General features: G+C 46.5%; 1 protein-coding gene across 2 annotated transcripts in view; it reads left to right on the top strand.

Moving 5' to 3' along the window:
• Positions 1-860: 860 nt before the first annotated feature.
• Kdm2a (lysine demethylase 2A) overlaps positions 861-12,601 on the top strand; it is an 83,189-nt gene continuing 71,448 nt past the window's right edge. The window contains exons 1-2 of one of the 2 annotated variants that reach the window (XM_036201140.1): positions 861-1,506; positions 4,466-4,582. In XM_036201140.1, the coding sequence (XP_036057033.1) occupies positions 4,541-4,582 (42 nt within the window). In that variant the 5' untranslated portion in view covers positions 861-1,506; positions 4,466-4,540. Of the gene's footprint in view, positions 1,507-2,457; positions 3,257-4,465; positions 4,583-12,601 lie in introns of those variants that run through there. The other variant, XM_036201131.1, reaches the window with a different exon arrangement.

Here is a 12,601-nt window from a genome sequence, read left to right as displayed (position 1 = left end):
GCACTATGTAGCCCAGGTTGGCCTGGAACTCATTATCTAAACCATGTTGGCTTTTTAACTCATGGGAATCTTCCTGCCTCGGCCTCTGGAGTCCTAGCAATACCTCTAGTCACCACAGTTGGGTAAGAACAGCGCTTTTGAAACATACTTAACTATAGCCTGGGAAACTAAAAGAGGCCTTAAATCTGGTAAAGTCTCAGCAATTATCTCTTAGCAATGCCCTAAAAAATTAAAGCCTGAAAAGCAACTGGTATCAGAATAAAGAATGGCTTTGCCCAGTGACTGGCTGCATGATGAACCCATGCTAACCAATCGTTTTTGTTGTGAGATGTTTCTGTTGACAGTTGCAGAGCTGCGGCTCTCTTTCTCCCCGGAGTCACGCCCGCGGTTTAACCTTATACTCCAATTGTCTATCTTTAAACAGGTTTAAAAACACAAAGCTCTTTCCCTTGTCTAGTAGAGATGTGAAACAAAGCAGAGAATGTCTGTAAAAATCCTGGGTGCCTTAGCAAAACTTTGTGCTTTATTAAATAATACTTTGGGTTTAAGGAGTGTCTTTACCCCAGTTCAAACTGTGGTGGAAAACCTATCATTTCCCCAACTGTCGATCACTAACGTCTTCCTAAGACCTAAAAGGCTGTTTGTGAACGTTTGTTGATAGATACACCGGGCTCTTCCTCTTCCATTTCAGACTCTTCGGGATCGGAAACCAAGGCAGGGAGAACACGACTGGCGTGACACCACTCAGCAAGGGGAAGGTGCCAACCTCAGGCACTTGGATGTGTAGCGTCCAGGCCACCGTCCTTTGTGGGATTTACAATTTAAACGGGCCTCAAAGCACGAGATTGGCTGGGGAACTGCCCTGAGCGCAGTCGGGCTGCTCGCATGGCATTGCTCGGTTACCTCCGGCTGGGCTCCGTCGACGTCCGGAGCCGGCTAGCCCGTCGGGCAGCTGTCGAGCCGCGGGCACCCGTTCGTGGGCAGGGCCGGGCAGCCTGGGCCGCCGCTGCCCCATCGCTGACCCTCGCGCGAAGCCGCGCACACCGACGGGAGACATCTTCCCGGCTGGGCCTCCCGTACACGCCGCGGCCCTGGGGTTAGGGGCGGCCCGCGCCCCTCTCGGTGGGGGGCGCCCCGACTCGCCGGGGGCGGGGTCACGTCCCACCCGGGCCGCCGAGGGCACCGGCGCCACGGAAACCTGAGCGTGGCCCGCAGCGGGGGCTTCCCGGGCCGCCTCCCCGGGCGCCCGTGGCCGCCGCCGCCCCCGAGCCGTCGTGGATCCCACTCTCGCGCACAGCACCTGTGGACACCCCTGTCAAGCGTCGGGAGCTGCCCTGGGGGAGCCGAGCCCAGGACAGACATGCTCCTACTCCCGGTTCCTGCCCCTTCGGAGCGGCGGCGAGTGGGTGAGGCGGACCCGGGTCGCTGCCCCGAGCAGCCCCCCGAGCGCAGGCCGGCCAGGCCCTGCAGCGGGGGTGCTGGGGCCTACGCGGGGATGGCGAGCAGGTGGGCCTCGGGCCGCCGGCCGGCGCGCGAGGGAGGGCGCCCGGCGGGAAGACGCCGCCTCTCTGCGGCCCTCGGTCTGAGCAGGCCGGAGCGCGGCGCCCGGGTCGGCCGGGCTCCCAGGGTGATGACCCCGGGGGGACCCCGCGTAGAGACGGCCAACGGCTGCGCTGGCCCAGGCCGCCTGGCCCTGCGTTGCCTGCCTGCCTGCCTGCCTGCCTGGCGGCCGAGGGCAGAGCCGCCTGCAGGGCCGGGGGAGAGGCTTCCTACTGCTTGTCGGGGTGCGCGTGGGGGGGTGTCGTGTTTTGTGGGGGTCGGGGGTCACAGCCCTCGCTAGAGTGGTGGGGGAGGGCGGCTGGCGCAGCTGGCCGGCGCTGGGCGGGGCCCCAGGCGAAGTTGTGTGTGTGCGCGCGCGCACGTGTGTGTGTGTGTGTGTGCATGTGTGTGCACGTGTGTGTGCATGTGTGTGTGCGTGTGTGTGCAGAGTGCGTGCAGGGAGTGCGGGTGTGTGGGGTGGGGGGGGGGGGGGAGGGAGCTCGCGGAGGCGGCTCGCCGCTCGCGCGCAGGCGCCGGCGCCGGCATTCCGCCGCGCTTGCTGGGGACCTGGAAGGAGGCGGGCGGGGAGCGGGGGCGGTAGGCCGGCCCCGAGGGCGGGCGGGCGGGCGGGCGGGCGGGCTGGCGGGCTGACGCGCTGACGACGCGAGGTGGGGAGGGCGGGGAACCGCGTCGGCGTCGCGGGGCGCGGGCGATTCGAGGCCGACGCGTCCGCGCGTGCGCGCGCCGGCGGTGTGTCCGCGCCCGACGGGGGCGGGGGGGGGGGGGGGGGGGGGGGGGAGTGACGCGTGCGCGTTCACGTGTGTCCCGGAGAGCGGTAAGAGGCGCTGGGAGGCTCGAAGGAGGTGGGGGTGGAGAGGCGACGGGGGCGGGCGTGGGGGGGGGCGGCGGCGAGGGGACGGCGCCTGCGCAGTGCGCCCGGAGGAGCTGTGTGTATGTGAGAATCTGACGGGTTCAAAATGGCGGCGGCTGCTTCAGCGGATCCTCCTGTGTGAGGGAAACAACACCCCTCCCTGGCAGCGGCGGCGGCGGCGGCGGGTCGCAGAGCACCTTTCCAGCTCCGGGGCCTGTCGCAGCTGTTTCTCTCCCGGGCACGGGGCTCTTCTGGTGGAAGGACAAGGACAGGGGGCCCATCCCCCGGAGTCCCTCCTCTGCGACTGGGGAGTAGCCGGGGGTGGGGGGGATCGTCCCGCAGCGCGGAGCCCCGGCTTAGGGGACGACGCAAAGGCAGCGGGGGCCCCCCAGCCGGAGCGCCTCGCTGTTCCCGCCCCCTCCGCCCCCCGGGGCCGGGGCCCGCGTTCCGGGGGGCCGGGCGGCGCGGGGAGCGTCGGCCGGGTGGATCTCAGCTGATCGGCCGCGGCTCCTGGGCTTGGGGAGCGCCTGTGGCCGGCCGCGGGCACCGAGCGGAGGCTGTTCCTCGCGGCCGGGCTGGCCCGGGTCTCGGGCTTGGGGCTGCTGACCGCCGGCCCGGGGGAGTCGCCGAGTGGGCTTGCTCTCCTAACGCCTCGGACGCCGAGTCTGTAAAGCCAGAAGAGGAGGTTTGGTTCAGTAACTGTTTCCTCTTTTCCGGGTCGCCCTGACCCTTTTCTGGATTCTGAGTTAGTACACAGGAAAACCGAAGACGACGTTAGGGATTTAATTTTTTCTGTTTTTGGAATCTTCTTCCCTCTTGGACAAGAACTCCAGAACAAAATCCCCGGTGAGATTTCCCCTCCCCCCTCCCCCGCCCTGGGAAGTTTGGTTCCCTGTCTTATCTAAAGACTGGATGTAAAGTTTTTATTTCTTTGCAAGGGGTGAGCCGTGGAAACGGCGTTTCCCCGGGGCAGCAGGAGAGGTGTGCCGCTCTCCCGTCCAGCCCCGGCGGCGGCACTGGTCCAGGGGGTCAGGCTGTGTCCCTCGCAAACTATGTCATCGGGTCCTCTGAAAGGATTCCGTTAACGTGGCCGTAATGTACTTATGAGAGGAAGCATTTGCATTCCCAATGGAAGCCATTATCCGGGAGAAAGAATATTTAGAAAAATGAAAACCCTTGCTTGGTATTATGGATTGATTGACGCGCCAGCCTGTCTTTATTTAGTAGATGTTTCAGTCGTTTCATTTATTATTTACCCATCTAGATCAGATGGTGTTTTTGCCTCCGTATTGCAACTCTCAAATTTGTTTCCGAGTTGTACACCTTGAGTTGAGGTGGAGGGTAGGTAGTTCTGGGAAGGTAACAATTGCGCACAGCCCTACTAGAAGGATATGGGACATTGGTTTGGAGTCTCTCTATGAAACCTAGTTTTTCTTGCCCTCCCTCTGTGCTCATAGTTTGTCATTACTTGTTTGAGAACTCATTTGATTAGCATCTGGATTAGTTTTGTGTGTACTTCCAATTGGTCGCTCAGGCTTTAGAAATAGAAGTCCTTGCTGGTTTTGGTGGCCCGTGCCTTTGATCCCAGCGCTCAGCAGAGGCAGTCAGATCTCTTGTGACTCTGAAGTGAACCTGGTCTACATGGTGAGTTCCAGGACAGCCAAGGGTATATAGAGAGACCCTGTCTCAAAACAAAAACCCAAAAAACAGAAGGGGGGAAAAAAAGTTCTGAGCCTTTTCCTCTTTTTTTTCTTTCTTCTTTCTATTTGCTTACTTATTTCTTTATTGCTAATGTTGCCAGGAAGGAGAGTTTTGCTAACTGTGATCCTATGGGTAGAAACAAAGATGTGACCAGGTCCTAAGGAACTGAAACCAAATCTCCTTTTGCTTAGACCTTCTGTAGTTGGGATGTGATTACTGTTGAGAAGGTGTGGTACCATTTGCCCAAGAGGGTAAAGGTTCCAAACACATGAAAAGGATTCTCAGCCTGTAACTTAATGAGAATAAAGTGTAAGTTTGAGAATGAGTTCTTACTTCTGTTCATTTCCTTTACAGTTTGGTTCCTAAGAAGGAAGAGGAAGGCAGCCCCAGAGCAGTTTCTTTACAGACCTTTCATCAGAAGAGTGAGAGATGGAACCTGAAGAAGAAAGGATTCGTTACAGCCAGAGACTGGTTAGTATTTTCAACTCCCTTCTTTTAGAAGTAATTATTTTAGATGACTTTTCTGTGTACCACAGGACCGGTGAGGGTATAATAATACCTTGGGATTTTTTTTTTTTTTTTTTGTCAAGTAGTAATTCATCCTGTTTTGAAATAAACTTTTATAGAAATCATTGCAAATCTACAAATCAAAGGTTTTTGTGGATTGAAACCCAAGTAAGATTCTTAACTTGATAATACTGATACTGTAGTAAATCTAATTGAATGTATTATATTAAAATTAAATTTTAGGAGCAAACCAAAGAAGGATAGTTTTATTCAATATATTAGTATTAGTATTATTTGACTATTTAAAATTTGTAGTTTTTGAGCTGGTGTGTTAATAAGTTATGGATTTTTTTTTTTTTTTTGGTACGTTAACAGTGGGTATTTCAATAAGTTAACAGTTTGATAAGTTTGGAGGGTTGTTGAGGGGATTGATTGAGGACAATACTGGATGCTGATAAAGTTCTGTGTCTTAATATTTTGGAAGGAATTTTTTTTTTTTTTTTTTTTTTTCTTTTTTTTTTTTTTTTTTTTCGAGACAGGGTTTCTCTGTGTAGCTTTGCACCTTTCCTGGAACTTACTTGGTAGCCCAGGCTGGCCTCAAACTCACAGATCCGCCTACCTCTGCCTCCCGAGTGCTGGGATTAAAGGCATTCGCCACCACCGCCTGGCTTTTGGAAGGAATTTATGAGATATATTACGGAAAGAAAATTTTGTCATAGTTTGGAGGGATTAGCTTGTACATGCATTTGGATATTTTTACTTCTGCTTTCCTCTCAGGGTTTCTCTGTTGGAGTTTAAGAATTTGTTTTTATTTTTTCTCCTTAGTCATAGAGACCATTATTAGTATTATTCACCATGTATTTATTTTGAACATTTGAATTTGTGTTTGTAGAATGGGGTAGGAGGAGAGCCACAAAATTGTATGTGAAATCTGCTGAACTGAAAGGCTTAGAATATTACTGAAAAATTTATGTGGTTTTATTTGGCTCTGTGTTTAGACTGTTTGGAAGAAAAGTGAGTAAATAGTTCCCTAATTCATTTTCTGGTGATCTCCACTCTTAGAGAAAAGGCTATAGGTTTCCTTTATTTGCTTTTTTGAGATACATTCTCACACCATAGCCTAGGGTGGCCTGCAGCTTGTGGCAGTCCTTCTGCCTCAACCCCATGAATACTGGGATGTCTGGTGTGAACTGCTTTGCCTGCTTTCTTTGGCTTTTTTTTTTTTTTTTGAGCTGAGGACCGAAACCAGGGCCTTCTAGGCAAGCACTCTACCACTGAGCTAAATACCCAACCCTGGCTTTTTCTTTAATGTTCTTGTTAAAAAGATTTGATGTGGAAGGCTAGAGAGATGGCTCAGAGGTTAAGAGCACTTGCTGCTCTTGCAGAGGACCTGGTTTAATTCCCAGCACCACATGAAGGCTCACAACTAACTGTAACTTCAGTTCCAGAGGATCTGATATCCTCTTCTAATCATCTGGGTAGCAAGCACAAAGATTCACAAACATACATGCAGGTAAAACATTTACACAAAATAAAATAATTAGTTTTTAATGGTTTGACATGTATTGGCATGTATCTAACATGCATATGTTCTGGTCAGCTGTATTTCAGGGATTTGTTTTATATCTGTAAGTCCATATCCATTTATAAGATTTTATGCTGGGTGGTGGTGGCACATGCCTTAAATCCCAGTACTTGGGAGGCAGAGAGAAGTAGATCTCCGAGTTAGAGTCCAGCATTGTTCTACAGGAGTGAGTTCCAGGACAGCTAGGGCTACACAGAAAAAAAATTTTGTGTATGTGTGTGTGTGTGTGTGTGTGTGTGTGTGTATACACATATATACACACACACATATATATGTATATGTATATTGTCTATTTACTTATCTAATACCTACCTACCTATATAAATAAATATTTGTATAATACATAGATAAAAATCTTTCTTTTTTTAAATTTTATTTTGTGTGTGTGTGTGTGTTTGTTTTTTTCTTCTTTGCCCCGAGACAGGGTTTCTCTGTGTAGTCCTGGCTGTCCTGGACAACTCTGTAGACCAGGCTGGCCTTGAACTCAGAGATCCACCTCCCTCTGCCTCCTGGGTGCTGAGATTAAAGGCATGTGCTACCACACCTGATCAAATATTTATTCATAAATATAAATACATATAGTTAAAATAAATTTAAAGATTTGCTTTATTTTAGGTGTATAAGCATCTACCTACATGTATGTATGTGTACCACATGCGTGCAAATACCACAGAGGCCAGCAAAGGGTACTGGATCCCTTGGAATTGGAGTTCAGACTTTTGTGAGCCATTGTGTAGGTGCAGTGTACTAATCCTGGGTCTCCTTCAAGAACAGCAGGTGCTCTTAACTGCTGAGCCATCTCTAGCCTGTGGAATTAACTTTTAAAGTTTATAGAATTGTTGAAAAGGAAAAGCCTTTTCAGCAAACAAAACTTCTCACATTTTTAGCAAAGTAGAGAAGTCTTGTGGAAAGGCTAACTAGAGGTTTTGTGGCTTGTGTCCTGGTAAGATTTTTTTTAATTATGTAAGGTGATTTCTGCCCGTGGCATGCCACCTTACTAGTGTAGTATATCTCTTCTTAGACTAGACTGAACTGTTGCAGTGTCAAGTAAAATAGTATACTGTGTCTTTCGAGCATCTTCCTTAGGATTTTACATAGTTTTGAGGCTTAGAGTGACTGATGGCTCTTCCTTTCTAAATCAGTGTCAAAATTATCTCAATTATAAATGCCTTCCATAAAGAACATTTTTTGTATTTGTGTACATTTGTGCTGTGTACATGTATATGCTTGCATGTAGAGGCCTGGATCACTTAGCTTTGTCTATTTTGTGTGTTCCCATACCCATATTTTTCGGTTGTGCTCACCTAGAATGTAAGTGTGGAGGCCAGATGTTGACATTGAAATGTCTTCCTCGCTGTCCTCACTGTTTTTATTTTTTTTGGTAAAGGGGTTTCAGCTACACTGACTGGCCAGCAAGTTCCCAGACTGCCTGTTTGTGCCTCCCTTAGCCTTGTGTTTACAGAGGTTCATGACCACATTCAGCTATTTTCACATTGGAGCCATCTTCCACCACCACCACCACCCCCTTTTTTTTTTTTTTTTTTTTGAGATAGGGTCTCATGTAGCCCAGCTTGGTCTAAGACCTTTTATATTTTTGTATATAGCTGAGGATGACATTGAACTGATGCTACACCTTCTACCTCTAAATGCTGGGATTACAGACATAATCCACCTTGCTCACTCAGCTTTTTACCAGAGTGCAGGAGATCAAACTGAGGTCCTTGTGCTTGCAGGACACTTTACCGACTGAGCCATCTCTCCAGGCCCTTATACATAACTTTTAGAAATTAATATATATTTAACATTTGTCTTAAAAAAATAGGGTTTACTATGTAGATAAGGCTGGCCTCAAGTTTGTAGTGATCCTGCTTCTCCCTCCATCATGAGTGTTGGGATTGCAGGCACTATTACCTGGGTTTTAAGTAAGATACTGGTTTTTTGTTGTTGTTGTTGGTTTGGTTTGGTTTGTGTGCCGTTCTCTCTCCCCACCCCCACAGGGTTTCTCTGTGTAGCTTTGGAGCCTGTCCTGGATTTCACTCTGTAGACCAGGCTGGCCTCGAACTCACGGAGATCTGCCTGGTTCTGCCTCTTGAACACTGGGATTAAAGGCGTGCGCCACCATGGCCTGGCTTTTTTGTTTGTTTGTTTGTTTGTTTTTGAGACAGGGTTTCTCTGTAGTTTTGGTGCCTGTCCTGGATCTTGTTCCATAGACCAGGCTGGCCTCAAACTCACAGAGATCTGCCTGGCTCTGCCTCCTGAGCACTGGGATTAAAGGCATGCACCACGTCGCCCAGCAAGATACTATATTTTTCAGTGAGTTTTAAGATTTAAGTGAAGGTTCAGTTCCTAGCGGTCCCCCTCACCCCATGTGACTCACAACTGCTTATAACTCTGGTTCCAGAGGTTTTGATACCCTCTTAAGATCTGCATGGTCTCTTGCATGTACATGCTACTCGTTACACCTATACATGCACACAATAAATAAATGTAAAAAGGTAAAAATGCTGATTCTATTCTTTCTTGTCCTTAAAGAGTTATAGATAAAGATAAAAGAAGTATCACAGTGTGATAGGAAAAATAGCTCATTATTACTGGATAGTAGTAGCACACATTAGTTGAATATGCAGTTGTCCTTTATGAGTTCCTAATTCAACCAGCCATGGTCCACCAACACTTGAAAAGAGAATGTGTCTGTGCTGACCATGTACACACATCTTTGTTATTAGTTCCATACAATACAGTTAATGATTACAGTGATGTGTCATAATAACATTGAGGACAAACATACCACGTGTATTATATACCTATCTTATGAGTTAGTCAAGTAGTGGGTTATGTCTGTATAAGTGTGCTCTGTGATGTGAAATTACCTACTTCAGAGTGCATTCTCATTGTATCTTTTTTTAAAGAGTATCTTTGTCTTTAAGTAAAGCAAAATGATTTGCTAATTTATTTTTCAGCATCCTTTAAGGTGGATTGTTTGCTTTTTGGTTTTTTAAGACAGGATTTCTCTGTGTTGTCTTGGCTGTCACTCTGTAGACCAGTCTGGCCTCAAACTCAGAGACCTGCCTGTGCCCTCTCCCACCCCTCCACTCCTTGAAGGCTGGCACCACTACTGCCCAGCTAATAAGGTAGATTCTATGTTGCCTTTTACAGATTTGGGAACAGGCATAATGCCTTAAGTAATTTGTCCTGGGTTATCTAGCTAAGAAGGGACAGAGCTAGAATTCAGAGTTGGCAGTCTGGTTAAGCTCTACTAAACTGTTCAACTTTGTTGGTGGTACTTTTTCATGTTTTGCTGATGAATGAATTTCAAGTATTTACCAAAGTATCTTTCTCATTCAGGAGATTCATTCAATTAAATATTTATTTGTTGAGTGCTTATGCTGAGCCAGACACTTAAATTTTCAAATACTGTAGTGTCAGGTACTGCTGAATACTTTGAGGAAATTATAAGGGTAATGAGATGTTTGTAGAGTCAGGAACACTTTTTTAGATTGGGTAGTCACTGAAAGGTTCTCTGAGAAGATGGCATTTTATATTGAGATCTGAAGCTACTGTTGTGGAACCACTTAATTGAAAGTCTTAAATGAGAAAGTATCAGTAACATTTAACCATGTATCAGACTGTATGGAGAGGCTCTTAGGGTAGAGTAATATGCAAAGTAGACATGGTCTGTTTGCCGTGGGATCTCTACTTTGGTGAGTCAAACATTAAACAAATGCTTGTACTAGTCATGTTAATTATGGTTATGCAGAGGGCTACAGAGAAATACAGGAGGCAGTCTGCAATAGTAACCTAATCTAGTCTGTACTAAGTAATGGGGCTGAAGTATCAGGAGATACTTTTGCTAAGAGTGTTTAGAGTTGAGACCTGAATGAGGTGAGATAACTAGGCAAAATGGAGGAGTGATTATTACACACAAAGAGTCCCAAAACTGGAAAGGATTTGACATTTTTTGAGAGACCTTTCAAGAAGTTAAAACACTAAAAAGGTCTGTTTAACTATAGAGATGTAAGTGAAGGAGTTAAAATATTGACAAAATATTATGAATGTTGTGGGAAGACAGAAACTCAACAGGGTATAGTATGTTTAGATTATAATATCTGTGACTGAATTACAGAAAGAATTGGAATTGCTAAATTAAGACAAACCAAGGAAGAGTGCAGGAATGGTTTTGTGACCAGTTAGGACACTGCAGTGGTTCAAACAATATGTTGGTATGGGATTGTTGAGAGCTGATAGGAGAATTCAAGGGAATGATTTGAAAAATGCTTACTGAAAGCATCATACGTTTTTCATTTATTAGATATTTTCAGAGTGAATGTAAAGGAGGTGTAGATGTGATTCCCAGGATTCCTCCTTTATGGCTTATAGTAAGATTCATTAAGATAGGGTACACTTTTTTACTTTTTTCTTTTATCCCCCCACCCACTCAGACAGGTTTTCTCTGTAACAGCCCTGGCTGTCCTGGAACTCACTTTGTAGACCAGGCTGGCCTTGAACTCCAGAGATCCATGCCTGCCTCTGTCTCATAAATGCTGGGATTAAAGATGTGTGCCACTAACACCAGGCCCAATTTTATTCTCTTAAAAGTCAATTTTCAGTAATTATATATTGAAGGCAACCTCTTGGGTCCTTGTTTTGCCTGTGCTTCATGGTATCTAACTGAAAGAAAATTCAGTTTTGTCTGTGTAGTATGTTACTACAGCCAAGCATGATTCTTTTTCATGGCATATACATAGATAGCATGGTACCATTTATATCATTGAAACTCTCATTACTGGATGGTTAACTGAATACACCAAGGACAAACGAGAATGTAACACAGTTAATTTAATCTGTCTGTGGTAAAGTGCTGGTGGCAGTACTATAATTATCAAGAGAGTGGTGTTCAGGAAAGAGTCAAAGGGAAGGGAAGTGCCAAGGAATGATAACTTGTTATGTCTTTTTTCTTCACTTCTGCAGAGAAAGACAGACTGTTTCATGTTCCTTGAACCATTGAGTTACCTTTGCTAATGCTACTATGTTCTCCAGTTTACTGTCATAAGTAGTTTGGTTACCCTGGTTCTTTGATGCTGGAAAATGGTTTCCCTAGATAGCAGCATGCATGACTACGGTATAAGACATCCCGAAGACATTAATTTGGCAGTCTTTTGGTATGGCAGAGCTGAATGCTAGTCTACCAAGATCTTCCCTTTTACTTTAAAAGAGAAAACAATGTCAATTTAACAGTAATTTAATCTGTAAACACTTCTATTACGAGCAAGAATTCTCCTATTTCTGCATTTGTATATGGATGGCTATGGGATTATCTTTTATGCTTACTTAACTTTTTCTCTGGAATGCTTTTATTTTAATATTATTTTCATTTTATTTTAAATTAAAAATTTTTTGGGGGGGCTGGAGAGATGGCTCAGAGGTTAAGAGCACTGGCTGCCCTTCCAGAGGTCCTGAGTTCAATTCCCAGCAACGACATGATGGCTCACAACCATCTATAATGAGATCTGGTGCCCTCTACTGTCTTTCAGGCTTACATGAGGCAGAACACACTGTGTACTTAATAAATAAATAAGTCTTTTAAAAAAATCTTTTCTTTTTCAAGACAAGGCCTCATTATGTAGTTTTGGCTGTCCTGGAACTTACTATGTAGACCAGGCTGGCCTTGAATTTACAGAAATCTGTCTGCCTCTGCCTTCCCCAGTGCTGGAATTAAAGTGTATATCACTATGCCCAGTAAGCATTTTATTTTATTTATTTGTTTTTTCGAGACAGGTTTCCTCTGTGTAACAGCTCTGGCTGACCTGGAACTCACTTTGTGGGCTAAGCTATCCTTAAACTTGCAGCAATCTTCCTGTCTCTGTCTCCCGAGTGCTGGGATTAAAGGAGTATGCCACCAAGCCCAGTTAAGCATTTTATTTTTAAGATTTATTTTAAAGTCTGGCGGTGGTGGCATATGCCTTTAATCCCAGCACTTGGGAGGCAGAGGCAGGCTAGCCTTGGCTACAGAGTGAGTTCCAGGACAGATTCCAAAGCTACACAGAGAAACCCTGTCTGGGGGGGAAAATTGGAGGAAGGAGCTGAGTTTTTTAGTTTTTTCAACATTCAAACTTGACCAGAGGAAGGCTTTGTCATTCCTCTGAGCCTTACTGGGGCGTGAGAAGGAGCTTTGCCATGCCATGCCATGGATCTGAGGCATTGGGTTCTTGACATGGCAATGCCATGTCAGAAATACACATTAACTCAGGACTTACCTGTTTCTACACATTCACTCAGGGCTTCCTCCATTCCCCAACACTTTACTAAGCAAGTCATCTCTCCAGCCCTATGACAGTGTCTTCCCCCAGGTCAGAGCTTCCTATTAAGTTCTTATAGCATAGAATACCTTTTATGCTTGG

This window comes from Onychomys torridus, chromosome 1 (assembly GCF_903995425.1).
Source record: "Onychomys torridus chromosome 1, mOncTor1.1, whole genome shotgun sequence".
Classification (NCBI taxonomy): Eukaryota; Metazoa; Chordata; class Mammalia; order Rodentia; family Cricetidae; genus Onychomys; species Onychomys torridus.
The sequence above is the reverse complement of the archived record's forward strand: the minus strand, read 5'-3'. Positions and strand labels throughout refer to the sequence as shown.